The following is a 27,017-nucleotide window of genomic DNA, read 5'->3' on the forward strand; positions in this document are numbered from 1 at the left end:
ATATACTCCTCCCTGTTCCCTCAACCATGCCAGACACAACTAATCCTTTTCTACATATTGCTTCAGGCAGTGACTAAAAACCAATGGAACTGACAGTCAAGATCCCTCAAATAGTTCTTTTCTAATGTGAGATTTTAATGTTAATATACTTTAAAATGGAAAGAAACCAGCAGATGAAAGGAAAAACAAAGCCACTCAACAGTGACAGTGATGATCACATCTAATTATTTGTAGGAAAAGGAAGAGAGCAAAAGTAAAAGTGTTTTCAATACTTATGATTAAGTACCCAAATACGCTGGGTTCACCCTTCAAAAACTCTAGGAAATATTTCTCTGATACATCAGCTCTTGTGTCAGTAAAAGAATTAAATGTTTCTGAACCCTCAAACTACATTACTTACAAAATACTTCTGTTTTAAAAGGATTGCTTTGGCTGCGGTGCTGAGAACAAGAGAAATAAGGAGACAGGAAGCAACCAAGGAAAGCAGTAAAGATGGCTTAGACCTTAGTGGTAACAGTTTTTTACAAAATTTACCATTTACTGAGATGAAAATCACTGTGGAGAAGTAAGCTAAGAGTACATAGAGACGTTCCATTTTGGATGTGTCAAGTGTGAGACACATGATAAAGATTAGAGTGGTGATATCAAGGCAAGCAATTGGATAAACATAAGCACAGATGTCAGTGGAGAAGTTTGGATTGGACATATAAATTAGAGTGGTAAACATATATAAATGATACTTAGAGTCACAAAACTGAATGATAAAGAGCATCAAAAAAAAAACACAAAAAACAAAAACTTCCAGCTGGGGTGCCTGGCAGGCTCAGTCAGTAGACCATGCAACTCCTGATCTCGGGGTTGTGAGTTCAAGCGCCACGTTGAGTGCAGAAATTACTTAAAAACAAAATCTTAAAACATACACACACACGCACACACACACCAAAAAACCAGCTCACATCATGCTTAATGGTAAAAGATTGAATGGTTTCCACTTAAGATCAGTAAAGAGGCAAAGAGTACCCTTTTTCACCGCTTCTAGTCAACATTATACTGGAGACCTTAGTGCCATAAGGCAGAAAAATAAACATACAAGGCATACAGACTGAAAAGGAAGAAATAGAAATACAACTGTCTCTATTTACAGATTATAAATTTATGTTAATTTATAAAAATCTATAAAAAATCTATAAAATCTATTAGAACTAATAAGAGAGGTTAGCAAAGTTATGGGATAAAAGGTCAATATACCTACTTAACTGCATTTCTATATATAGGCAATGAACAATTAGAAATTGAAATTTAAAAAACAATACCACTTAAAACAGCACCAAAAATTATTAAAGATTTAGGAATAAATTTGATGAGACCTATAAGAACTGTGCTGTGAAAACTCCAAAATGGTACTGAAAGAAATTAAAGGAAGACCTGTATAAACATATATACTATGTTCTTATATAAGAAGGTGCAAAAGTGGGCGCCTGGGTGGCTCAGTTGTTAAGTGTCCAACTTTGGCTCAGGTCATGATCTCACAGTTTGTGTGTTCGAGCCCCGTGTCAGGCTCTGTGCTGACAGCTCAGAGCCTGGAGCCTGTTTCGGATTTTGTGTCCCTCTCTCGCTCTGCCCCTCCCCTGCTCATGCTCTCTCTCTCTCTCTCAATAATAAAAACATTTAAAAAAAATTTTAGAAGGTGCAAAAATGTTAAGATCTCAGTGTTCCCCAAATCAATCAACAGATTCAACAGAATCCAAATCAAAATCTCAGCCAGTCTTTTTTAGTAGAAATTGACAAACTGATTCTAGACTGATATGGGAATGCAAAAAACCTAAAAAAGCCAAGAATTTTGAAAAAGAACAAAGTTGGAGGACTTAACACTTCATAATTTCACGATTATTATAAGGCTATAGTAATCAAGACACTACCATGTAAGGAAAAGGATAAGTGTGCTTACCATGTACCTTACCATGTAAGGAAAAGGATAAGGTCCAGAAATAGCTCAAAATGAATCACAGACCTAAGTATAAAACTACAAACCATAGACCTGATCATAGGAATTAAAACTACAGATGTTTTAACAGAGAACATAGGAGGACATCTTAGTGATTTCAGATTTGGCAAAGATTTCACAAATAGGAAACAGCCTAAATTATAAAAGAAAAAAAAATCAATAAACTGAACTTAATCAAAACTTAAAACTTTGTTCTTTCAAACACATTGTTAGGAAAATCGCAGACTAGAAGAAGATATTAACACTGCAAAGGACTTACACCTAAAATATATAAAAAATTTTTACAACTCAAGATAAGGAAAAAAAACAGTAAAAATGAACAAAAGATCTGAATAAACACTTCAAAGATGAAAGTTATATGGATGACAAAAAAAAATCACATGAAAAGCTTATTATTATGAAAATACAAATAAAAATTACCATGAGATATTATTTCATACCTATTAGAATGGCTCAAATTTTAAAAGACTGACCATATCAAGTACTGGAAAGGATGTGGAGGAACTGGAACTCACTCTCATACACATTCCACTGGGAATGTAAAATGGTACAACTACTTTGAAAAAAAAAACAGTTTTGGCAGTTTCTTATAAAGTTAAACATACACCAATTATATCACTTAGCCATTCTATTCCTAGGCGTTTACTCAAAAGAAATGAAAACGTATATCCACACAAAGACATATATGTTTACAAAAGCTTTATATGTAGCAGCTAAAATCCAGAAACAACGAAAATGCCCACTAACAGGGAAATGAACAAAAAAAAAGTATATAAAAAATACTGCTTGGGGTGCCTCGGTGGCACAGTCGGTTAAGCGTCTGACTCTTGACCTCAGCTGGGGTCATGATCTCACAGTCTGCGAGTCTGAGCCCCATATCAGACTCTGAACTGATGACATGGAGCCTGCTTGAGACTGTGTCTCTCTTTCTCTCTGCCCCTCCCCAGCTTGTGCTCTCTCTCAAGATAAATAAATAAACCTAAAAAAAAATGTTTAAAAAAATACCGTTATGCTACTTACTAGATCCTACTATGTAAGTTACGTGATCTCTGGGCTTTTATTTTCTCATCTTCAGAAAAGAGAAAAATACCACCTACCCCACAGGCTGCTATTAGGCTCAAATAAGACAAAAATGATACAAACTGATGAAACAATAATAGAAACAACTACTAATTTCTACTACCCAGCAAGGAAACCAGCTTATTGTCACAAGAGTAAAGGCATAATGTTTTGATATTTTCTGCTTCCAAACAAGCGGTTCAAATGTCACAAAGGGAAGGCTATGCACTTTAACAAGTTAGTTTGTTAGTTTTTGTTAAGTATAGTTAACTTTGTCGTGTACCATTTTAAGCCTACTTTAGATAAGGATAGTCCCCTCCTCATTTAAAAAAAGTTAAGGATCTCAGGAAAAGAAGCAAAATAATAAAATAAAACTTGCTTACTTTAATTATGAGGAAAAGAAATATTAATGTTAAAAGTAAATGGAACTTGAAGCAGACTACAAGAAAAAGACAGTATCAGTGAATTCTGTGAATTAACATAAAAAATGTCACTAACCAGACATTATTGTGCATGCATTATTTTAAAGGGACAATATCAACATGTAAGTATTCTCTAAACTGAAATACTTTCCAGTTCTTGTTGAATACATGCAAAATTAATACGTATACATATGTACGTATACACACTCAAATATTTTTTTTAAATAAACTGCCTCAAAAATTTTCTCCAAGAAATACCCAAAAAGTAATTTGAATAGACTGTCCTGCCAGAGAAAAAGCTATAATGTTGTTAAAAGGTGCACTAGAATATTTTGTGTTCTAGACAATAAATAGGTTTAATAACCATAGAAAAAATAAATAGCTATATAAGATTATTAAATATTTCCCTTTAATTAAGGATTCTTATATAGTGAAACAAATCTCAATGTTGTTTACCAGCCAGAAGAAACATCACTTGACAGTGTCCTTTTCATATTACCAGAAATTATGCCTAAAAGCATCATGCATATGTAAATGCAATCTTTTACCTTCAACATCATCTGAAAAGGTAGACAAAAATAAATAAAAAGTGGGTGGTGAAGAAAACAGTTTCTATGTAGCAGTATCCACAATAAAATAAGTAAGAGCTTAAAAATGTCAAATGAGCAATATAATCCCTTGGAAAGAGAGACTCATTCACTTTATTAGATATCTGAGATAGCCTAAAAGAGATATAGCATATGCTATATATTGAGGATTATGAGACAGATTTATCAGTTAAGGATTCTAAACTATCCCCAAAATAAAGAACTCTAAAATGGAGTTCGTTATGTCAGCTAAGAATCACCTTTTGATGAAGCAGTAGAAAGTATCAATAATAAAACTAAAGGGCATATTTCCCAATCCAGATTTTTAATTGGCCCTTTCAGGATAAGTTAATTTCCAGAACAAAGTTTAAGTTCCTATTTTAATCTTCCCTAGAAAAAGTGATTCTACTACTGTTTCTCTGAAGAACTGTTTATGTTGTTTTATTCAAAGAATCATTTTTGGATGCTGAATTAAAAATGAGCCCAAACACACATAGACAAAAACTGACTCTAAACATGATTATATTATAAATTTATAAGAAAGAAAAACTACCTAACTAAAAATATTGCTGTATGTGATTTTTTAAAACAGAAAAATTATCTGCTGTAAACTACAAAAAGAGCTAAATTTCTAATCTGAAACTAAGAGAACAAAAAAAGAAAATGTCTTTTATCATAATGTGTTCTAACAAGTGTATTGTACCTAATTTTCTCATCTGAGAAATAAATAGGAAAATAAGTATCTTTTTCTTCAAAGTGTGTTCTTATGTGTATTGTATTTAAGTGTTGTCCTGTGACTGACAGCCTCTTATTCCATGGGTACCAAATCATGTTTTCTAAAGATTTTTTCACCCCTGACAAATTAACAAAGTGAAGTTTTAAGCTAGATATCACAGAGAAATAAAAATTTAAGAAAAAGAATATTTAAGTCCAAGAAATTGTGACCATTCAACACAACCCAATCTCAAATGTTTCTAGTACTGGTATTCTGTGAAGTTAATATCTATATTTCCACTCTGTTATTATCATAATAAAATATGTACAAACTTATAATTATCTACATTTCTTTATCATTTGTCTACAGAATTTCAAGAGATCCTATAATTTTAATCTAAATTAGACTTCTAAAATGCACAAATATGTCCACCCTTCTGGCTGTCTAGAATAATGAAACACCGACTGTCCTCCTGCAACAGGTAATCTTATGTGAAGAATGCATTCTTCAACAGCACAGTCACATGTTACTCAATGCACATTTTTTACAATACACAGAACAAAATGTGTATGGACTTCTCTTTAAGTATTTCGCATACTGACAATAAAATGAAGTAAAATGACAGACTACCTTATTTTAAATATGCAAGTAATTTGAAACAAAAGAAAAAGGAAAGATGTACCAAAAAAGTGTATGAATTTTGAACTGATTCGTATCATTTCACACCAGGCAGACAATACAAAGGAAATTCTAAATTCAGTAAGATGTTGCTCCTTATAAATTAACAAAAGTCCCATGTTAAAAGGAAAAACTCCGTAATTTCATATTGCTCACCAGATAATAACATATAAATGAAATAGCTTTTTTCAATAGCCAAAAATGATGTTTAATCCAGAAACTGCTAATATTCATACTACTTAACTAAAACAAATACAAAAGGAGGGCAAAATTTATAAAAAAGAAGAATCTAATTTCATCTCCAAATAACATACAAAGTAATCATTTTAAAGACACTTTTCTGGGACTAAGCTTATGTCTTTCCTTTATTAGTTAAAAAAGAAAACAAACCCTTATAAATAAATTTATAAATTCACCTTCAAAACCAGAAAAATTGGCACAACTCCAGGATATATAGCATATGTTATTTTATGTAGAGAAAACACAATAAAAGAAACTTACCTACTTCTTCTTCTTCATCATTAGATATTATATTATACAGTGTGTCCAAAGCATAACCTATTATTTCAGAATCCGAACTGGAAAAAAGAAATTATTACACTTATACACTGCTAGAGTATAAACTGTTAATGATCATTTTTAGACAGTTATTTAGCAAGACTGTGTAAAACATTAATCTAAAACTACCCTAAGAGGGGTGCCTGGGTGGCTCAGTTGGTTAAGCATCCTACTCTTGGTTTCAGCTCAGGTCATGATCTGACAATCATGAGGCTGAGCCCTATGTCAGCCCTGGGTGGTGTGGACTGCTTGGGGTTCTCTCTCTCTCCCTCTCTCTCTGTCCCTACCGCCATCATACTCGCTCTCTCTCAAAATAAATAAATAACAAAAAAGTAAAATTAAAAAAGCTACCCTAAGAAAATATCAGAGTGCAAGCGTAAAGAATGTATAAAGGTTTATTTGTAATAGTGGAAGATAGAAGCAACCTAAGTGTATAATAATAAAAAATAGACACATACAGCAGCAATAAAAGTATTTTTAAAGCAAAAAAAGTATTTTTATTTTTTTTTAATTTTTTTGTTTAACATTTATTTATTTTTGAGACAGGGAGAGACAGAGCATGAACGGGGAAGGGTCAGAGAGAGAGGGAGACACAGAATCCGAAACAGGCTCCAGGTTCTGAGCTGTCAGCACAGAGCCTGATGCGGGGCTCGAACTCACGGACCACGAGATCATGACCTGAGCCGAAGTCAGACGCTCAACCGACTGAGCCACCCAGATGCCCCAAAAAAAGTATTTTTAAAGAATGTTTTGGGGCGCCTGGGTGGCGCAGTCGGTTAAGCGTCCGACTTCAGCCAGGTCACGATTTCACGGTCCGTGAGTTCGAGCCCCACGTCAGGCTCTGGGCTGATGGCTCGGAGCCTGGAGCCTGTTTCCGATTCTGTGTCTCCCTCTCTCTCTGCCCCTCCCCCGTTCATGCTCTGTCTCTCTCTGTCCCAAAAATAAATAAAAAACGTTGAAAAAAAAAAATTTAAAAAAAAAAAAAAAAAAAAAAAGAATGTTTAATGACATGGCAATTAAAATACCCTTGATAGGGGTGCCTGCACGGTTCAGTCGGTTAAGCGTCTGACTCTTGATTTCTGCTCAGGTCATGATCTCACAGTGGGTGAATTTGAGCCCCACCTTGGGCTCCATGGTGACAGCTTAGAGCCAGCTTGGGATTCACTCTCCTCTCTCTGGCCTTCCCCAACTTGCATGCATGCATACATACTCTCTCTCTCTCTTAAAATAATTAAACATAAAAAACAAAACAAAACAAAAAAAAACACCTTTGATATAATGTCAGTAGAAAAAAAATTAAATATAAAATTAATGTACTGAATGATCCCATTTAGCAAAAGATACATACACATTCCTGTGTGTGTCTATATGTATTTTTTTTAAAACAGCTTACAAGTAAATTTGTTTTACAAAATTACACTTTAAAACTAGAAAAATTAATACAAACCAGGTAATTTTATGGGTATGTGTTTATGTTTATATATATGTTTCATAATATATATATTTAACAGTGTGATCCTTAGTTGTACTACTAGAGTTTGTTTCACTGCTCTATACTTTATTACCTAAAAACAAGCACACAAAACAAAAGTCTTATGGTAAACGTAATACTATTTATAAAATCAGGGAGTATAAGATTATAGTTGTTGATAGACAAATTTTGAAAACATGATGGACGATGATGGCATTTAGTGTGGAAAGCAAGAGTGAAATACAGGTCACAAAGATTCAATAAATATGAAGAAGTAATTACGAATGATAAGTGAAAGCTAAGATGAGGGACAAAGGGGATCACAACCAGAGGATGTAAATTTCAAATGAAGTTTTAAAAATTATTATTTATAAAAAAATTATTATTCACCATTTTGCTTTTGAGAAATCTTGAGGAGCATCTTTTAAGAGAGTATTAAGGAACTGAGAACAGAAAGAAATTTCCTCAAGATAATAAAAGAGAATCTATGAAACTCCCAGATCATCATATGTAATGGTATAAAACTGAATGCTTTCAACCTAAGATCAGGAACAAGATCATGATGTTCCCTCTAGCCACCTCTATCCAACACTGAAATGGAAGTTCTAGCTAGAGCAATTGAGCAAGAAAAGGAAATGAAAGGTATACAGATTTGGAAAGGAAGAAGTAAAACTACACATATTCAAGGATGACATGATCTTGTATACAATCTTAAGGAATCCACTAAAAAGTATCAGAACTATGACTGGATAAAGAAGATGCAGTATATACATACACAATGAATTTTACTCGGCAATCAAAAAGAATGAAATCTTGACCATTTGCAACAACGTGGATGCAACTACAGTGTATAATACTAAGCCAAATAAGTCAATCAGAGAAAGATAAGTGTCATATGACTTCACTCATATGTGGATTTTAAGATACAAAACAGATGAACACAGGGAAAGGTAAGCAAAAATAATATAAAAACAGGGAGGCAGACAAACCATGAGATTCTTAAATACAGAGAACAAACTGAGTGAGGGTTGCTGGAGGGGTGTTGGGTGGGGGGATGGACTAAATGGGTAAGGAGCATTAAGGAGGACACTTGCTGGGATAAGCATTGGATGTTATACGTAGGGGATGAATCACTATTCCTGAAATCATTATTACACTATATGTTAACTAACTTGGATGTAAATTAAAAAAAAAAGTATCAGAACTAATAAATTCAGCAAAATTGAAGAATACAAGCTCAATATAAAAAAATCAATTTATAGAAATGGCATTTCTATATACTAGCAATGAACAATGAGTAAACATAATTAGAAATTAAGAAAACAATTCAAGTAACAAAAAGAAGATTAAAATACTTTGGAATAAATTTTACTAAAATTGTACAAGAATTGTACACTGGAAACTATAACACATTATTGAAAGAAATTACCCAAGACCCAAATACTTGAAAAGACATTCTGTGTTCATGGATAGAAAAGGAATATTATTAAGATGGTAATATATCCCAACTTGATTTATAGATTCACACAATCACTATAAAAATGCTAGCTGCCATCTTTGCAGAAATGGACAAGCTGATCATAAAATCTGTATGGGAATGTACAGGATCCAGAATATATCTAAACCTATCTTCAAAAAGAAGAGCAAAGTGGAAGAACTCATATTTCCTGATTTTAATGCATATCACAAAATGGCAGTAAATAAGACTGTGGCGCTGGCATAAAAGATAGACATGTAGACGGGGCGCCTGGGTGGCTTGGTCGGTTTAAGCGTCCGACTTCGGCTCAGGTCATGATCTCATGGTCCCTGAGTTCGAGCCCCGCGTCGGGCTCTGTGCTGACGGCTCGGAGCCTGGAGCCTGTTTCAGATTCTGTGTCTCCCTCTCTGCCCCTCCCCTGTTCATGCTCTGTCTCTCTTTGTCTCAAAAATAAATAAACATTAAAAAAAAAATTAAAAAAAAAAGATAGACATATAGATCAACAGAATAAAGAGTCTAGAAATAAAGCCTAACATTCATTTCAACTGATTTTTGGCAAGAATGAAAAGAGGATTCAATGGGAAAAGAACAATTTCTTCAACAATTTGTGCTAAGACAGGTAAGTATTCACATGCAAAAGAATGAAGTTGGACCCCTACTTCATACGATATACAAAAATCAGCTCAAAAGGGATCAAAGACCTAAATGTAAGAGCTAAAGTTATAAAACCCTTAGAAGAATCATAGGTATAAATCCTCAAAACTTTGGATTAGGCAATGGTTACTTAGATATGACACCAAAAGCATAAGCAAGGAAAGACAAAACAGATAAATTGGACTTTGTCAAAATTAAAAACTTCTGTGCTTCAAAGGACACTATCAAGAAAGTAAAGGGGTACCTGGGTGGCTCAGTCAGTTAAGCGTCTGACTTCAGCTCAGGTCATGATCTCACAGTTTGTGGGTTCGAGGCCCACGTTGGGCTGAGCTGACAGCTCAGAGCCTGGAGCCTGCTTCAGATTGTGTCTCCCTCTCTCTCTGCCCCTCCCCTTCTCGTACTCTGTCTCTGTCACTCTCTCTCTCAAAAATAAACATTAAGAAATAAAAAAAAAATTTAAAAAAAAGAGTAAAAAGACAACCCAAAGAATGTGAGAAAGTATATCCAAATCAAGTATCTGATAAGGGACTTATAACCAGAATATATATACAATCCAACAATAAAAAGACAAGTAACTCAATTAAAAACAGGCAAAGATTTGAATACACATTTCTCCAAAAAAAAGCATTTAAATGGTCAATAAGCACATGAAAAGATGTTCAAAATAATTAGTCATTAAGGAAATGCAAATCAAAACCAAAATGAGATACTAAGTTGCACTCACAAGAATGGCTGTTAAGAAGGGGAAAAAAAAAAGAAGGACAACAACAAATTTGTTGGCGAGGAACAGCTAAACCTTCATGTACTGCTGGTGGAAATATAGAAGAGTTTGGCAATTCCTCAGAGTTAACCACATGCCCTGACATTTGCATGCTTATGTATAAAACACATGTTCACACAAAATCTAGCAAATAAAAATTCACAGCAGCATTATTCATAACAGCTAATAAATGAAAATAGCCCAAACATCCATCAACTGACAAATTGGGTAAACAAAATGAGATATATCCCTACAATGGACTAGTATGCAGCTGTAAAAAGGGAATAAAATACTAATATATGTTACAACATGAATGATCCTTGAAATATGCTAAGTGAAAGAAGTCAGACACGAAAGTAACATATTGTATGATTCCATTTATATGAAATGTCCCAAACAGTCAAATCTATAGACACAGAAAGATTAGTGGCCAGGCACTGGGAGGAGGAGGGTATGGGGAATGATGGCTAATGGATACAGGATTTCTTCTGATGTGATGAAAATGTTTTGGATTTTGAGGTGCCTGGATGGCTGAGTCAGTGGAACGTGCAATTCTTATCTCGGGTTGTGAGTTTGAGCTTCATGTTGGGTGTAGTGATTACTTAAGTAAAATCTTTACCAAAAAAAAAAAAAAAAGAAAATGTTATGGATTTAGAGAGTGGTGATGGTCACACAACTCTGTAAATATACTAAACCCACTGAAATGTATACTTCAAAAAGGTGAACTTTATGGTAAAAAAAATTGTATCTCAATTTTTAAAATTACTATCTAGGCATCATGGTTTGGAAACAGTGAGAAATTAGAAAACTTTCAGGCTCTGAGTGTAGGACTTTGGAGAATGAGCAGTCTCTCCTCAATATGGTTGTTAAGAGAAGCAGAACCACAGACAGATGCAGAGTTTCAAGCCACATCAAGAAAGGGAACAGAGCTCTCTGTGATGCAGCCAAGGATGAAGAGGATTCAGGGGAAGAATTTTCAGAGTGTTAGTTGGAAAGGCCAGGAGAAGAAGCATAAAATAGTAATGAAGAGGGATGCATGGCTGCTTCAGTCCATAGAGCATGCATGACTCATTTGATCTCAAGGGTTGTGAGTTCAAGCCCCAAGTTGGGTGTAGAGTTTACTTAAAAAAACAAACAAATGAACAAACCCCACAAAAAACAACAGTAATGAAGATGAGATGTGGAAAGAGATGGCCTTTTCTTTCCATTTAAGTAAAAAAAATAACCCAAGGGGCGCCTGGGTGGCTCAGTCGGTTGAGCATCCAACTTCCACTCAGGTCATGATCTCGCAGTTTGTGAGTTCGAGTCCCGTGTCGGGCTCTGTGCTGACGGCTCGGAGCCTGGGGTCTGCTTTGGATTCTGTGTCTCCCCTTCTCTCTGGCCCTTCCATGTTCATGCTCTGTCTCTCTCTGTTTCTCAATAATAAATAAACGTTTAAAAAAAAAATAACCCAAAACACTTTGGAAACAGAAGGCAATTGACAGGTATCAGAGGCAAATGGAAAGGGAATTTATTTTGACACAAGAAAGGGAGTGAAACACAAGAAGGCTCATAGAAATTTAGCTTTGTTTCTGTCTAAAAGGCAGAATAAAACAAGCAGTCTCTAACATGATACAATTATGAGTTCATACATTCACAGGCTAATGGTACACCCTTCTTCTAAGCATGGTACCTGGCACATAGTAAATGTGCAGTAAATGTTTTAAAAACTCAACTTCTTAACCTTTATATCAAGAATTTCTAATATCTACACATTTATTTTCTGCTGTGTGCTTAAAATGACAATAAAAGCCACTTTACATAAGAGGTAACATTCTATTTTCCATACTGAGATGTTAGTCATTCATTACTAACTTTGTAAGACTCAATGAGAAAATGTGCACATGGAATAAAGACACATGGAATAATATAAAAGAAAAATTACAGATTGTATGTATGCGTAGTCATCACACTAAAGTTTTTTTGATCTAGGCTCCATTTTCTCTAACTTGGAATATTATTTAAAGGAGGTAACTAACTTTAGATTACTTTATTTATAGTTTTCCACTAACGCTATAACAAGTTACCACAAACTTAAGCAATACAAATATATCACCTTACTGTTCAGAAGTCTGAAATGGGTCTCAATGGGCCAAAATCAAGGTCTCAGCAGGGCTGCCTTCCCTTCTATAGGCTCTAAGGGAAAATCTGTTTCCGTGCCTTTTGCAGTTCTAGAGGCCCAGTTCCTCTACCTTTGAAGCCAGCAACCACACATCAAGATCTTATCCTATCACCTCATTCTGACCTTCTCTTTTGCGTTCCTGTTCCACTTTTAAGAAACGTTGGGATTACACTGGGCCCACCAGGATAACCTAGGATAATCTCCCCATCTCAAAGTCCTTAATTTAATCACATCTGCAAAGTCCCTTCGGCCGTATAAGGTAACATCCAGAGGTGGTGGTAATTAGGATGTGAACATCCTTAGGGGCGTCTATTATTCTGTCTACTATAGTTACTCACTATGCTGTTAATAGAACAGTCCAGGAACACCTGGGTGGCTCAGTCGGTTAAGTGTCCGACTCTTAATTCCAGCTCAGGTGTTGATCTCAGGGTGTTGAGTTCAAGCCCCACACTGGGTCCCACACTGGGTTCCACACTGGACGTGGAGCCTACTTAAGAACAAACAAACAAAAAAACAGTCCTGGGGTGCCTGGGTGGCTCGGTTGGTTAAGCATCTGACTCTTGGTTTCAGCTCAGGTCATGATCTCACAGTTTCATGAGTTAATGCCCCACATTGGGCTTTGTGCTGGCAACATGGAGCCTGCTTGGGATTCTCTTTCCCCTCTTTCTGCCCCTATCCCGCTTGTGCTGTCTCTGTCTCTCTCAGAATAAAACTTAAAACAAACAAAAAAACAAAGGCCAGATAGTCCTGACATATCCAGTGTATTTATTCAAATGCATTAGAATTAGTTGGTTTTGAAAAGATAGCCAATGTGGGTTGTACCATCTGACAGGAGGAAAGAATCTAACTGGTATGAATAAGCAGCTAGGCGTTGCTAAAATATAACTGAAATAAGAGGCTATGAGGTTAGACAGGCAATACCAAAACCTTCAAAAAGTTTATATACTTTGCTTGTTTAAGAACTTAGATTAGGGGCGCCTGGGTGGCTCAGTTAAGTGTCCGACTTCGACTCAGGTCATGATCCCACAGTTCATGATTTTGAATTCTGTCAGTGCAGAGCTTGTTTCAGATCCTCTGTCCTCCCTCTCTCTGCACCTCCCCAACTCATGCTTGCACTTGTGCTCGCTCTCTCTGTCTCTCTCTCTCTCTCTCTCTCAAAAATAAATATTAAAAAGAAGAAAGAACTTAGACTTCACATTGCACTGAGCTGGTGAAATGCATGAAGTGAAAAAAGATTTATACATCAGATAGGTAATTCTTATAATGCACAGACTGAATGGAGGGACAAAAAGATCAGAGGCAAAGAATACAGTCTGGAGGTAGTAGTTGTTTAAAACTATGTCCAAAAATTCCTTGGAACAGATCCCTTCAAAAGATGGAACCTAATCTTCCTCCTCTTAAGTGTATGCTATATTTATTAACTTGCTTCTAACAAACAGAGAGCGGTAGAATTGATGGTATGCAACTTGAGACTAGGTCCCAAAAGGCATTTTAGCTTTCTCTTTGCTTTCTCTCTAAAAGTGCTTGTTCTGGGAGAAGCCAGTTACCATACCATAAAAATGCTCAAGCAGTCCTATAGAGAGAGCAACATGGTGAGGTAGTGAAGCCTCCTGCCATCAGCAAAGGAAGTGAGCCATTTTGGAATCACATCTTCCCAATCAAGCCTTCAGATGACTACCATCCTGGCTGACATCTTGGTTGCAACCTCATGAGAGACCCTGAGCCAGAACCACTTAGCTAAGACACTTCTGAATTTCTCATCCACAGAAAGTGTGAGATAATAAATATTTATTATTTTGAGCCACTAAGTTTTGAGGTAATTTGTTATACAGCAAAAGTAATAATAATAATAAAGATAACTAATACAAGGGTGCCTGGGTGGCTTAGTCAGTTGAGCATCCGGACTCTTGATTTTGGCTCAGGTCATGACCTCCCAGTTTGTGAGACTGAGCCCCACGTCAGGCTCTGTGCTCACAGTGCGGAGCCTACTTGAGATTCTCTCTCTCCCAATCTCTCTGCCCCTCCCTTGCCCAAGCTCTGTCTCTCAAAATAAATAAACATTGAAAACAAACAAAAAAATACACACACACACAGAGGCTCTGAAAATTGATTCGGTGATTGATACTGAGCTAGAACTAAAAATCAACAAAGGAAATAGAAAGAAATGTATGGATTTTGGTCTGCAGGAGCATAATGGGTTAAGGAGAGGGATGAGTTCAGCATGAATCCTACAGTTTCTTGCTTGTTGGAACAGTATTACCACCTAGGTTGACCTGGGTCAAAGGCAGTTGAAGGAGATGGTGGAAGGCCACAATTAGGAGTAGATAAATTAACTCTTGAACATTCTGAACTTGAGACACCGATGAGAGATCTTGATATGGTAGAAATGTACACTGAGCAGTTAAAGGTTGTAATATATATTTAACTAGATATAAGATTTTTGAAAGCTATTCATGCATAGTTGTTAATTAAAACCAAAGATGCAAATAAAATCTCTTAAAGAGAAATTGGAAGTGATAAAAATAGGCTAGTGATCTTTCTCTTAGGACATGCTCAGATTTAACACTTCACTCTATTAGTCCAGTTTCTTTCTCCATAAAGACAAATCTAGATAAGTGATATACCATAATATGTATTTTATGTTATAGAACAGTATATTACAGTATATCTAATTAAATATCAAAACATCCAACTGACCAATTCAAACCACAAATCTTCAGCTTTTAATGAGAAGTCATGTCATTCCATTTTCACATAATGGAAAGATATCAACCCCTGAGATTCTATCTGTCTTAATGGTTAGCACAGTGGTTTGCACCTAGTATCCAATTAGTATTTATTGAAACAACTGAAAATAAAAACTTAATAACCTTAATAAGCTAATCATTTCATTTCTAAAATAGTGACTCTAAAACAAAGGAATTAAAATTGCAAGAAAATTAGGGAGAAAAATCATTAAAAACAGACTTACCGATCTGTTTGTAAAACATGGATAAGATGTTCCATAGCTTGTATACCTACTTCCAAGCGGTATTTCTGCACAAAAGAAAAATGCTGTTAAAATAACTAATATCCAACTTAATAAAATTAGTAGGTGGTAAAGCATTACAAACCTTAGATAATGATTTGAGAGCACGAACAGCATTTCTTCGGTCATCCAGCAAAGTAGATGAAGCAACTCTGTCACAAAGCTTTTGAATCTGTCATGAAAAAATGAAATAGCATAAACAGAACTTAAAAAAGCAAAAAAGAAACATGAAGTTTCCCCTAAATTTACACCATTTACTTTCGAAAACAAAAATCAACAAATGGGATGTCATGGAAATTAGGTGCTTTAAAAAAAAAAAAAAAAAAGAAATTAGGTGCTTTTATAATCTCATTACAGACAGATTTCTCACAGAGACTTGAAAAACAGAAGTGGTGAAAGAAAAGTTAAATGAAATAAGTCATATAAGTTGAGGAATTAAGAGAAATCATTAGTATAATCAGAACTTCGTAAACATGCAGCTTACAACTGTTTGAGCCAAGAGGAAAGCAGGGTTATGGTAGAAGACGGGAACTTATTTAAAAATGTTTTTGAAATAATAATTGTTTATAACTTCACCCTAATATTTCTACTAAGTATTTGAAGAAGAAAAGATGGAATTATATACCAAAAATATTAAGTTTTTGGGTGCCTGGCTGGCTCAGTCAGAAGAGAATGCAACTGTTCATCTCAGGGTCAGGAGTTTGAGCCCCACGTTGGGTGTAGAGATTACTTAAATAAATAAATAAAAACTTAAAATTTTAAGTTTTAACTGTGCCTCAAAGTCTATAGAGATGAAATATTTCTATTATTAAAATTTTTAATAAATTTGCAGGTATTACAGTTCAAGTTGCATTTTAAAATAAACCTTCCAGGGGTAGCCAGGGTGGTTCAGCTGGTTAAGCATCCAACTCTTGATTTCGGCTTGCGTCATGATCTTACGGTTCTTGATATCACTAAGACTGCAGAGCCTGCTTGGGATTCTCTCTCTCCCTCTCTCTCTGCCCCTCCCCTGCTTGTGGACTCTTCTCAAAATAAATAAGCTAAAATAAACTAAAATAAAATAAAAATAAAATAAAACAAAACCTTTGGGTATTTAATTTACAATGGGAAAAAAATTGGAGACAGCTGTCCCTCAAGAGAAGAAAAACTAGGGGCGCCTGGGTGGCTCAGTCAGTTGAGCATCTGACTTCCACTCAGGTCATGATCTTGCGGTTCATGAGTTCGAGCCCCATGTCGGGCTCTGTGCTGACAGCTCAGAGCCTGCAGCCTGCTTCGGATTCTGTGTCTCCCTCTCTCTCTGCCCCTCCCCTGCTCATGTTCTGTCTCTCTCTGTCTCAAAAATAAATATAACATTAAAAAAAATTTTTTAAAGAAGAAAATAAATTATACATTCTTTGGTAGAATATTATGCAGCTACTCAAAACAATTAACTGTACTGATATGAAAATACAATGATTTAATAAACAGTGGGGAAAAAAGAAAAGCAAGTTGTAAAACTACATGTAAATTATGAGCCCACTGAAGCAAAAGTACTAAACTGTGCATGTAAAATTGCATTAAAAAAAATTGGAAACTTAAAACTATAAAACTTCTAGAAGAGAGCATAAGAGAAAATCCTAGTAGCCTTTAATAAGGCAAAAACTTCTCATACATACTAAGAGCACAATCCATAAAGAAAAACTGAATAAACTGGACCTCATCACTTCTGTTCTTCAAAAGACACTCTCAAGAGAATGAAAAGATAAACCACCAACTGAATGAAAATATTTGAAAATATCTGATAAAGAATAGTTCTTAAAACCATGATACTTGGCTCCTGTTAAGTTCTAACAGTTACTATTTTAATGACTGTTATACTAAGATCCTATAAATATTATGGCATATCGCTCACACTTTTGTATCCTATGTATCTGAATTAGTGGTGTTTAAATACATACACTGTTTTCCAAATTATGTTCTGCAGACTTCTAGTGTCCCAGAAGATATTAATAGATTTCTTATGATCGCAGAACCAGCAGGAAACACAAGGTTATACAAAATTAAATAGGTTTCTGCACTGCAGGATTTCTAAAAGTCTTTACTATGCTGATTTGCATTTCTTCATACTGCGGACAGAGTATGATAACCAAGCATAGCCTTACTCTTTGATTTTATTCATTCTAACTGCTCACATTTAAGAATTATTTCTACCTTAAACTATATTTACTTTTGTAATAATTACATTGACTTTCCAAAACACAAATAATACAACTTTCTCTTTATTAAATAACTGGTTGACTTTTTCTACCACAATTTGTTTTTTACCATTAGAAAAACTACATAACTATCTCTTGAAAACATGAAGCTTGCTACTTTCTTTCAGCTTAAAGAATTTCATAGTCCAAAAATAGTTTTCCTAAGTATGACTATAATTTCCTTTACTTGGGTCTTGTACATCTTTTAATTTTTTCTAGGTCATTTATAACTGATACTAGGAATTGAAATCATTTATAGGCATTTTCTTTTTACGAGCCCTAGACCTTAGCACCAGTCCTAGACCTCGGATTCCCAACTCTCATGGAGTACTGAGTTCTAGTACCATGCAGGGCTTGAACTCAAGCTTCAGCCTCAGACTCCTCTATAGTTAGTATATAGAAAGCCCTGTGTCAAAATATGACCTTCCATGTCTAGAAACTCTTCAATTATTTGTTGAATGTGAACACTTGAAGGCTACTTGATACTGAAGGAGAAACTCGGCTTTAGGAATTTTGGAGTGAGATGATCATAATCCTAGAGTTTGGGGGTTTGCTTTGTTTTTATTTTCAGTCTTTTATTTTGTGCTCTAAATATGCTAATATTTGAGTGTTGTCAATTTTTTTTTACAAAGCTTTGAGATATACACAAAGATAATCTCAGTTGTTATGAAGATAAATACAACCTAAAATAGCAATGAGGTTATTTTTACCTATCAGACTCACTAAGATTAAAATTAATAGTACCAAATATTCTATGATATCAGTTCTATAAAATAAAAAAAACAAGTAACATTAATCTGTGTTAGCAGAAGTCAGGATAGTGGTTACTCATGGAGAGAGGCAGTGACTGGGAATACAAAGGGGACTTTTTGGGTCTTGATAATGTTCTGTTCCTTGATCTGGGTGCTGGTTACATAGGTGTGTTCAGGTTGTGAGGTTTACATATTTGACATGCATACTTTTCTACATACTTTAATACATTTAATAAAATTATTTTTAATTATTTTTAAAATATTTTATTTTTAAGCAATCTCCACACCCAACATGGGGTTCGAACTCACAACCCTGAGATCAAGAGTTGCACACTCTACCGACTAAGTTCACCAGGCACCCCAATAAATTTTTTAAAATAGAAATATCTAGGATAGGCAAAGATATATTAATTAACTTGCTTATATTCTACCAAAGGGAAACTAACCTAAAAAAGTGGCAATTTGGCAAAAACAATTACAACCTAAAATATTCATACCCTTTTTTTAGCCAGGCATTCCTACTTCTAGGAATTTACTCTTTAAAAACACCCCCACAGTTACATAACGTTTTATACTAGGATGTTTTTTGTAGCAATACTTTTAATAGCTAAAAAGGAAATCCAGTTCCCGCCACATAAGAATATAATAAGAAGTCTGCAACTGGCACTCCAGAACTCAGACTTCCAGCCTTCACAACTTTGAGCAATAAATTTCTGTTAATTGGAAAAAAAAAAAAAAAAAAGGTGGAGGGGAATCTAAAGGTTCATCTATCAATCAGAGAGTAATTAACATATGGTACTCAGAAACTATGCAGTTGATCAAATGAATGAATCAGAGCCATTTTTTTTAATAGAAAAAAAGTGGACAAAAATTATAAGCAGTATGTTTGGCATTAGTTCATTTTGGTTTAATATGATACTATTAATAAACAATGTGAATATGTATAGAAAATATTAAGACAATGTACCATATTGCCATTCGGTAGGTTGCTGGAAATGTTCATTTTTTACATTATTTCTCATGTTTGAATTTTGATAAAATAGGAATTACCTTTATAAACAAAAAAGAGCAATAATGGAGTAAAGCAAAATGGTTTATGTTTTATTGGAATTTCTAAGATATTTTCATGACTGACTGAACACATCTTTTCAAATGCTATCTTCACTCTGATCAAAATAATATGAAATCAGAGGTGCCTGAGTGGCTCAGTTGGTAAAGCATCTGCCTCTTGATTTCAGCTCAGGTCTTGATCTTGTGGTCGTGAGATCAAGCCCCTGCACTGGGCTCAGCGCTGACTGTGGAGCCTGCTTGGGATTCTCTCTCTCTCCCTGCCCCTCCCCTGCTCATGTCCTCCCTAATAGACTTAAAAAATTAATAGTATGAAATAAGCTCTTAATTGATAAAAAATAAACTACCATAATAAAAATATCCTCAATTGGCCCCCTGTTGCTTATCAAGTCCAAATTTTTTTAACTAGAATGCAGTCATTGCTCAGTTAATATACACACACTGAGGACACATGTATTTGTTCTTGTACTAACCAAAATAAGATATGGTCTCTAACCACAAGGAACTTGCACAGGAAGACAGTCACATAAATACAGAATAATAACAAGTTAAAGGTATATAAGTATGTGCTGAGTAAAGCTGGGGCACAAAAGAAAACAGTCAATTCTATGTGAAAGTGAAACTGCTACAGACTGAATGTTTATGTCCTCCCCCCACCCCTCCCCGGGCTGCCACCCCCAATGCAAATTTAGAAATCCTAACCCCTAATGTGATGGTATGAGGAGATGGGGCTTTGGGGAAGTGATTAGGGAATGAAGATAGAGTCCTCATGAATGGAATTAGTGCCCTTATAAAAGAGACTCCAGAAAGCTCCATCTCCCTTCCTGCCAAGTAGGACACAGTGAGTAGATATATGGAGGAACCAGAATGCAGGCCCTCAGCAGACACAGAATCTACCAGTGCCTTGATTTTGGACCTCCCACATTCCAGAACTGCGAGAAATAAATGCGTGTTGTTTAAGCCACACCCAGATTATATTTCTGTTGTAGCAGCCCAAATAGATTAAGACAGATACTGTTTAAGAATGGTATATTTGGGGCGCCTGGGTGGCGCAGTCGGTTAAGCGTCCGACTTCAACCAGGTCACGATCTCGCGGTCCGTGAGTTCGAGCCCCGCGTCAGGCTCTGGGTTGATGGCTCAGAGCCTGGAGCCTGTTTCCGATTCTGTGTCTCCCTCTCTCTCTGCCCCTTCCCCGTTCGTGCTCTGTCTCTCTCTGTCCCAAAAATAAATAAAAAACGTTGAAAAAAAAAAAAAAAAAAAAAAAAAAAAAAAAAGAATGGTATATTTAACTCAGGCAACACCAGATGTTGGCAAAGATGCAGAGAAAGAGGATCTCTTTTGCACTGTTGGTGGGAATGCAAACTGGTGCAGCCACTCTGGAAAGCAGTATGGAGGTTCCTCAAAAAATTAAAACTAGAACTACCCTATGACCTAGCAACTGCACTACTAGGTATTTATCCAAGGGATACAGGTATGCTGTTTCAAAGGGACACATGCACCCCAATGTTTATAGCAGCACTATCAACAATAGCCAAAGTATGGAAAGAACCCAAATGTCCATCGATGGATGAATGGATAAAGAAGATGTGGGATATATATATATACATATATATCTAAGTATATATCTAAGTGTATATATATATATGTGTATACATATACATATATACATATGTGTATATATATATATATGTGTGTATATATATATACATATATGTGTATGTATATGTACATATATACATACACACACACACACACACACCGGAGTATTACTCTGGGAAAGCAAGCTGGTGCAGCCACTCTGGAAAACAGTATGGAGGTTCCTCAAAAAACTAAAAATAGAACCACCCTATGACCTAGCAATTGCACTACTAGACATTTATCCATGGGATACAAGTGTGCTGTTTCGAAGGGACACATGCACCCCCATGTTTATAGCAATACTATCAACAATAGCCAAAGTACGGAAAGAGCCCACATGTCCATCGATGGATGAATGGATAAAGAAGATGTGGTGTATACATATACAATGGAGTATTACTCCAATTACTCCAATCAAAAAGAATGAAATCTTGCCTGTTGCAACTACGTGGATGGAACTGGAGGGTATTATGCTACGTGAAAAATCATATGACTTCACTCATATGAGGACTTTAAGAGACAAAACAGATGAACATAAGGGAAGGGAAATGAAAATAATATAAAAACAGGGAGGGGGACAAAACAGAAGACTCATAAATATGGAGAACAAACTGAGGGTTACTAGAGGGGTTGTGGGAGGGGAGATAGGCTAAATGGGTAAGGGGCACTAAGGAATCTACCCCTTAGAGGTGCCTGGGTGGCTCAATTGGTTAAGCATCTGACTCTTGGCTTTGCTCAGGTCATGATCTCATGGCTCGCGAGACGGAGCCCCAAGTCAGGCTTTGCACTGACAGCACAGAGCTTGATTGAGATTCTCTCTCCCTCTCTCTGTCCCGTCCCTGCTTGCAAGCGCTCTCCCTTTCTCTCTCTCTCTCAAAATAAATGAACATGTATCCTGTTATCAAGATGCTTTTATAGCCTCAGTACAGTGTAGTTAGTATGCTAACTACCTTGGACGTAAATTAAAAAAATAAAATAAAAATAAAATAAAATAAAAATCTTAATAGAAAAAAAAGAAGAATGGTATAATTAAGGATGCCATTCTTGAGTCAAGAATTAAAGGATAAGTAAGTAGTTCAGGGGTGCCTGCGTGGCTCAGTTGGTTGAACATCTGACTTCAGCTCAGGTCATGATCTTGAGGTTCATGGGGTCAGGCCCCATGACAGGCTCTGCACTGATGGCCTGGAGCCTGCTGTGGATTCTATGTCTCCCTCTCTCTGTGCCCCTCCCCCACTTGCCCCTCCACCCCCCAAATAAACATTACAAAAAAAAAAAAGGATAAGTAGTTCATCAGACAATATGAAGGAATTTCAGGCACTGAAAATTATTTCCTTGTAATTGTTTGCACATATTTTAATGTATAAAAGAGCATTTCATATTCACAATAACAATAGGCAGTTCTTTCTGCCCATGGGTCCTGTCCCCATTGTATAATAAAAACACCCCCCAAAATTGGTCTAATTTGAGTTTTTAAATTGTATACATCTATGAACCAAAAAACGTAATTTTCGTATCTCTCTCTCTCTCTCTCTCTCTCTCTCTCTCACACACACACACACACACACACACACACTTGTTCTAGTAAAATAATACACCAAAGGAGACTTTCTAAAATTAGAAAATTTCCCCTTTTACAATAAGTTGTATCTCTGGGAATGATGGCTGATCTAAAATAACATGGGAAAAATAAGAATATATAAGATTAAAATGTTAGCTAAAAACATATTTCTTTTCTAGTAAGTTCAAAGTATCTGCTTCAATAAACTGATTAATGAGCAAATCACTATTTTTAGTTGAAAAATGTACCTTTTCGAATATTAAAATTAATCACTATTATACTTATAGAAATAAAATCCATTCTTTCTTGAGTTTGGGTAAATAATCTATCAAGACTTTTTTTTTTTTTTAATGTTTGTTTATTTTTGAGAGAAAGAGAGACAGAGTGTGAGCAGGGGAGGGGCAGAGAGAGACAGGGAGGGAGACACAGTCTGAAGTAGGCTCCAGGCTCTGAGCTGTCAGCTCAGAGCCCAGCACAGGGCTCAAACTCACGAACTGTGAGATCATGACCTGAGATGAAGTCAGACACTTAACCGACTGAGCCACCCAGGCGCCCCTCTATCAAGACTATTTTTAACAATATAAGCATGCTTCTGACTGATTAAACCTGGATTTTTACATCAAGTACATATTCTTCCAAATTGGGGATTTTATTAATTTTTTTTTTAACGTTTATTTTTTTTTTGAGACAGAGACAGAGCATGAACGGGGGAGGGTCAGAGAGAGAGGGAGACACAGAATCTGAAAAAGGCTCCCGGCTCTGAGCTGTCAGCACAGAGCCCGACGTGGGGCTCGAACTCATGGACCGTGAGATCATGACCTGAGCCGAAGTCGGACACTTAACCGACCAAGCCACCCAGGCGCCCCCAAATTGGGGATTTTAATCAGAACTTTCTCTCTAGCAACTTAAAGATGAACTCAAAGCAGTCAACCATAGTGCAAGCCAATGAGAATCAAAGTGAATATAAGAACAACTTATTTAGAAGCATTAGACTGAGTTATTTCCGATACCTTCTGTCAGGGACCAAACTGGTCTTTTCATTTTAGCTTTTTCTGATAGTAATCTAAAATTAATTACCAGCTTCTCTGTCTTCTTAAACAACACACATAATTATAAGCTTTCTTAGCACTTAAACCTAAGTCCTCTCCGAGATATACATAAGACCAACGTCTTAGGTTTTAAATAAAGTAATGAACATAAAAGGTTTTGCCTAGTACCTGGCACCTACAAATATTCAATAAATATTATTAACAAACTTTATTGTTACCAAGCTTATGACTTTTTTGTATTCGTCTATCCTATCAGGCTTTTGGCTGTCACTTCCATCATATATGTTTTTAACAGACCATTCAATTTTGCAGATTTTTTTCAATTTTGCAACTAAGTGAGAAATTTGATAATTAAGTTAGACACTAATACAATTTTTCTTAAAAAATTTTTTTATATGTTTATTTATTTTTGAGAGAGACGGAGAGCCAATTGGGGGGGGGCAGAAAGAGGGGGAGACACAGAATCCAAAGCAAGCTGCAGGCTCTGAGCTGCCAGCACAGAGCCTGATGTGGGGCTCGAACCCACCAACCAGGAGATCATGACCTGAGTCAAAGTCGGACACTTAACTGATTAAGCCACTCAGGTGCCCAAATACAATTTTTCTATAACAAAAAATCATTCAGGCTTAAGATCAAGATTGAGAACACGGACCTTGCAACTTCTACTTTTGCTACAGGAAAGCCTATTACCTCCTGATAATATTCCAGATGGTTGAAGTTTCTGAATAAGTGATCTCTCTGTAATAAAGCGCTACATTGCTACTCTTTACTGACCACTGAAACCAAATGAAAGGAAAATATATGTGTTCTAAACCTTACAAAGATTTAGCCATGTTTTAGGCCAAACACTGTCTATATTTTTCAGTTGATAGTTACGAAGCAAAAATTTTGTACCACAAGGATGTTTAAGTTATATTCAGAAATTGTAGCTCTCACAGACCATTATGCCATTTATTCCTTACTTGAAAAACCAATCCAATGCAGCATAACTGCCTCTCTTTCCATTTCCTCCTTTCAGTTATTAGAATCCTCTGTGTTTTAGCTGGGCACATAGATGTCTATCTACATAAACTACTTTCTAAGTCTTCCTTGCATCCAGGCATAGACAGTGACTATATTCTGGCCCATGCATTCTTAGTACCTATTTTACAGAAGAAACTAAGGCTCAGAAACAAAACAATACGTCTCAAAATACACTGGCAGTTTGGTGGCACAGTCCAGATTCTTTCTACCCAAGCTGTAGATGTCTCACTCCAAAGCCCACCCTCTCATAGCTTATATTGCATCCTATGCAGAAAAATGTGAATCTGAGTTACTGTTGCAAACTACATGGACTGCAGGACTTTATAGGGGAGACTGAAATACAGTTTCTATGGATAGGTTTTACTTGCACTATAGCTCACTAAAGGACCCTGAGAAGCCTTCGACTTAACTGGTCAGCCAGGGTTGTCCCTTGTTCTAAGCGAGTTTGAGCTTTACTCTTTACTTTGGGAAAGCTATAATCAGAAGCTGGGGGGGGGGGGGGGGGGGGGAAGGCAGCAGCTACCAAGTTAAAAAAAAAAAAATCAGTACCGTATAAGTACTTCAGAAAAACTACAAAAATTAATATACTCACTCTTTCAGAATTAACCTGGCTGAGATAAGGACAAACTGGAGTGGAAAAAGAGAGAAAGAGAAAAAAATATGTCAGCTCATTATAATAGACAAGGAATAAGGTTAAGAAAAAAACGTATTAGGGTGGTGGTAATGGGCAAAGGGCTGAAGGGATAAACAAAGCAAAAGAATAATTGAAATAACTGAATTTAAGAGGCTGGGGGCTCTAAAGAATAAAACATCTGGGACAACCACTGTTTGGGATTCAACTTCTACAGCTTTTCCTTAAACAAACATATAGTCAAATATTGTTTTTTAAAAGATACAATTAAAAAGTCAAAAAAGCAGCAGTGATTAAAGCTAGCTGAAGTTTGAAATCATGAACCAGCAATCATTCTTCTATATCTCAGCAAACACTCTGGGTTTTGGCAAGGATAAAGGTCAAAGGAGCAATATATCTGAAGAATTCAGTACCATAATCCTAAGTGGTGGTTCATCCATTCATTCAACAAATATCAGAGTGCTGCTACCCCCATGGGGGCTGTGATCAGTGCAACCAGAAAGCAGTGGTCTGTGACAAGGTAAGTTCTGAAACTGGGACCACACATTTAGAAACTTCTACAACTGGATAACTGTATGGCTATATAAAAAAAAATAGGGCTTAACATTTTTACGCACATGAGTGTGTCTATGTGTACTGTCACTCCATCTTCCCAGCAACTCATTTTTATTGTATTTTATAGAGGTATTGATCTGTGATTAACTGGAAATTAAAAAAATAAAACTAAAGCAACTGGTCTTTCACCACAGACAGTTAGAGAAATATTAGTAAAGTGCTTAACATTTTGCAAAGCACTGCAAAATTTTATTCTGGGGGAATAGCAGTGAGCCACTGTAGAAGGTACCTATTCTAATGAAATGATAATGGCAAGGAGACCACAAATTAAAAATAATTAAGATAAAGAGAGAAAGTGATAAGTATGACAAGGGGGAATAATTAGGGAAATGAGATAGTGATTAGGTGGAGAGTGCGACTTTACATAGCGTAGTTGGTCAGAGGGCCCCAAGTTAAGCACTGGTTTGGACATAGCCAGAAGTGTGGGTAATGAGTAACAACAACAAAGCAGGTGGAAAAGTAGGGAAGCAGAGTGAATGAGCATATTACCATAAGGAAAAAGGCAGTGTTTTAAAGGATAAATGTATTCAGTGTCCCAAATGGGATCCTGAGGTGAGAGACTTTGTTACTAGCAACTCATTCACTATCTCAGAAACCAAACAAGGAAGCCAACTTGTTTAAAGCAAAAGTCATAAGGGGTGCCTGGGTGGCTCAGTTGGTTGAGCGTCCAACTCTTGGTTTCAGCTCAGGTCATGATCTCACAGCACGTTGAGTTCAAACCCCACACCAGGCTCAGTGCAGACAGTGCAGAGCCTGCTTGGGATTCTCTCTCTCTCTCTCTCTCTCTCTCTCTGCCCCAACACTGCACGCTGTCTCTCTCTCTCTCTCTCTGTCTCAAAATAAATAAACCTAAAAAAATTTTAAAGCAAAATTC

The 27,017-nt window shown here is 36.0% G+C and overlaps 1 protein-coding gene across 3 annotated transcripts in view; it reads right to left on the minus strand.

The window, feature by feature from the left end:
• Window positions 1–27,017, minus strand: part of USO1 (USO1 vesicle transport factor) — a 94,273-nt gene that overhangs the window by 53,156 nt on the left and 14,100 nt on the right. For 2 of the 3 annotated variants that reach the window (XM_058722255.1, XM_058722256.1), the window contains exons 2-4: window positions 15,661–15,747; window positions 15,519–15,583; window positions 5,968–6,044 (exon numbers count right to left, since the gene is read on the minus strand). In XM_058722255.1, the coding sequence (XP_058578238.1) occupies window positions 5,968–6,044; window positions 15,519–15,583; window positions 15,661–15,747 (229 nt within the window). Of the gene's footprint in view, window positions 1–5,967; window positions 6,045–15,518; window positions 15,584–15,660; window positions 15,748–25,489; window positions 25,525–27,017 lie in introns of all 3 variants that reach the window. The other variant, XM_058722257.1, reaches the window with a different exon arrangement.

Source organism: Neofelis nebulosa, chromosome 3 (genome assembly GCF_028018385.1).
Source record: "Neofelis nebulosa isolate mNeoNeb1 chromosome 3, mNeoNeb1.pri, whole genome shotgun sequence".
Taxonomy (NCBI): Eukaryota; Metazoa; Chordata; class Mammalia; order Carnivora; family Felidae; genus Neofelis; species Neofelis nebulosa.